Below are 2,101 nucleotides of genomic sequence, written 5' to 3'. Positions count from 1 at the left end.
CGGATAGATAGATCAGAACACACCAAGGGAAACAGGGAAAACCATAATTAGATATTTACCGCCTGGGAATCTCCTGAGTCCAGGACAGTGGCCAACCACACCCCTGCCCAGACAGGCCCCAGAAATATTAGTCTTAGGGCTCTACACCCTAACAGACTACAGAATTTCAACTCGTAAATTTTTATGTAGCCCAGCTGACCTCAAACTCTTATCCCTCTGCTTCGCCTCCCAAGTGCTGGGATTACAATGTCCTAAGCCAAAACCGTTACATTGTTATGGAGGGTGTTGACCCCAATGTTGCCTAGCAAGGGCTCTAGAAGGGAGGCCCAGGCTCTACTCGCTAATCCTCTCACCTAAGATTTTTTTTTACCTCCCCCAATACCGAGGTCCTCCTGGTTACCCCATTGATCTACCATACTTGTGGACCCCACTGTACCCCCACTGAACCCCCATCTTAACTAACCAAGTCATCTCTATATGCATTCACCTTTGGAGACACAAGGGAAGCCTCCCAGCTTGGTCTCCTGAACCCTGGATGTTGAAGCAGATGCATCATCAGGTTGGGTCCCCTGAGGAACCGGCATGGCTCTTCTAGAACCAAGCCCTTTCTTCAGAATTGCTGTTTTGTTCTTGGTGGCTTCAGAGTCAACCAGGACATATGAGAGAGCCCCCAAGCTCATCTTCTTCTTCTTCCTGGTGAGGGCAGGGATCTTGTTAGAGGCCCAGGTCATGGCTTTCTTCTTTGGGGGGTTCTCAGGTCCACCATCTTGATCTGAATCCTCTAGATTCCGGGGGCTGACAGCTGTGGGCAGCGCACTCCGAGGAAGATCATTTGGATCCCTCCAGACTCTCCTCTTCTTCCAAACTGTCTCCTCCTGCTTCACAAAGGGTTTTTTGTTGCTCTTGACAGACTCTGGGATGTCTGAGCTTTGGGCAGCCATAGCTTCACCAGCTTCCAAATTACCCTTATTGTAATTGCTGTTGTAATTGCTGCCTTGGGGTTTTCTCCAGCATATTGGTTCTTGCTTAGGATTTTTTTTCTGCTTCCTTCTCCTAGAGCGAATCTTACCTCCAGCCCTGCGAACTAGAGGTTTTGGAGGGTCACCATGGTCCTCTGTGTTCTTCCAATAGTTTCGGTCCTCCATCTTGAAAGCTGAGCCCACTTCTAAGCCCAGCCCGGGTTCCTTCTTTACTCTCCTCGCCGTGGAAGCCCAAGCCGCCATCAACTCAGCCTCAGCAGCCTCTTCAGTCCTCGCTTCTTCCTCCCGATGACGGATCGCAGCATCCATGTAGAAGATGACCTGTACTATCGTGCCCAGGAGCAACCCTAACGCTTCAGCCCAGTTCAGTGGAGGCTGATTTGAATTCGGGAGTGGTGGGTTGGGGTTAAGCCGCAAGAGGCGCACCACGTCCTCCCAAGAGCGTCCTTCGGCATCCAGAAATTCGTTCAGATTTTTTAAAAATTCGTCGTCCTGGGTGGGGTCCCTGCAGACCACTCTCCAGACACCGCCCCTCCCTGGGAACTCCCGGGGTATAGAGCTCAGATTCACACCCTCGCTAACCTCAACTAGAGCAGCCTTCACGTTCTCTTGCCTCAAAAAAATTTTGTTGAGCACACGGTATGCGCCCAGTGGCAAGAGGACCCCATTCAAGGTCTCCTCAATTTCTGCGTGGCTACAGTGCTCGGGGATACCAGTGACCAACAGGGACCTGTGGATGTCCAGTCCCATGCCCCTGCACCAATCCTCCAGCAGGTTCATGGCCACGGGCTCCGACATCTTCCTGCTCTATATCTATGCGTGGAACAGAGAGTCTATGAGGGAGGGGGTGGAGGTAACGTGGTCCCCAAATATGAATCCTGCAAGGTGACAAGACAGTGAGGTCAGATTCCCTGGAAGATGGACCGGCACACAGGTCTACCCTGACACCTCCACTGCCTTGGCCTTACAAAACGCTACACCTGCACCCCCATCACCCCAGAATCCTCCTTCTCAGCCTGGGCCCCTGGTGCTCACGTGTCCTGAATACGGTGCAATCAGCCCTCGCCGGTTCCTGGAGCCTGGTACTCCACAGGTTCACAGGGATGTTCTGGCCCTGCCCA

The 2,101-nt window shown here is 52.5% G+C and overlaps 1 protein-coding gene across 1 annotated transcript; it reads right to left on the bottom strand.

Moving 5' to 3' along the window:
• Positions 1-473: 473 nt before the first annotated feature.
• LOC114631244 (paraneoplastic antigen-like protein 8A) lies at positions 474-1,778 on the bottom strand. Its single transcript, XM_028779552.1, has one exon. It carries the CDS (start codon positions 1,776-1,778, stop codon positions 474-476), a length of 1,305 nt encoding a protein of 434 aa, XP_028635385.1.
• Between the last annotated feature and the right edge of the window lie 323 nt (positions 1,779-2,101).

The sequence above is a fragment of the Grammomys surdaster genome, unplaced genomic scaffold (genome assembly GCF_004785775.1).
Source record: "Grammomys surdaster isolate TR1022 unplaced genomic scaffold, NIH_TR_1.0 354, whole genome shotgun sequence".
Lineage (NCBI taxonomy): Eukaryota > Metazoa > Chordata > Mammalia > Rodentia > Muridae > Grammomys > Grammomys surdaster.
The sequence above is the reverse complement of the archived record's forward strand: the minus strand, read 5'-3'. Positions and strand labels throughout refer to the sequence as shown.

Excerpts from the sequence above, each read along its gene's own strand:
- LOC114631244 (XM_028779552.1), bottom strand. The coding sequence starts at position 1,778 with ATGTCGGAGCCCGTGGCCATGAACCTGCTGGAGGATTGGTGCAGGGGC.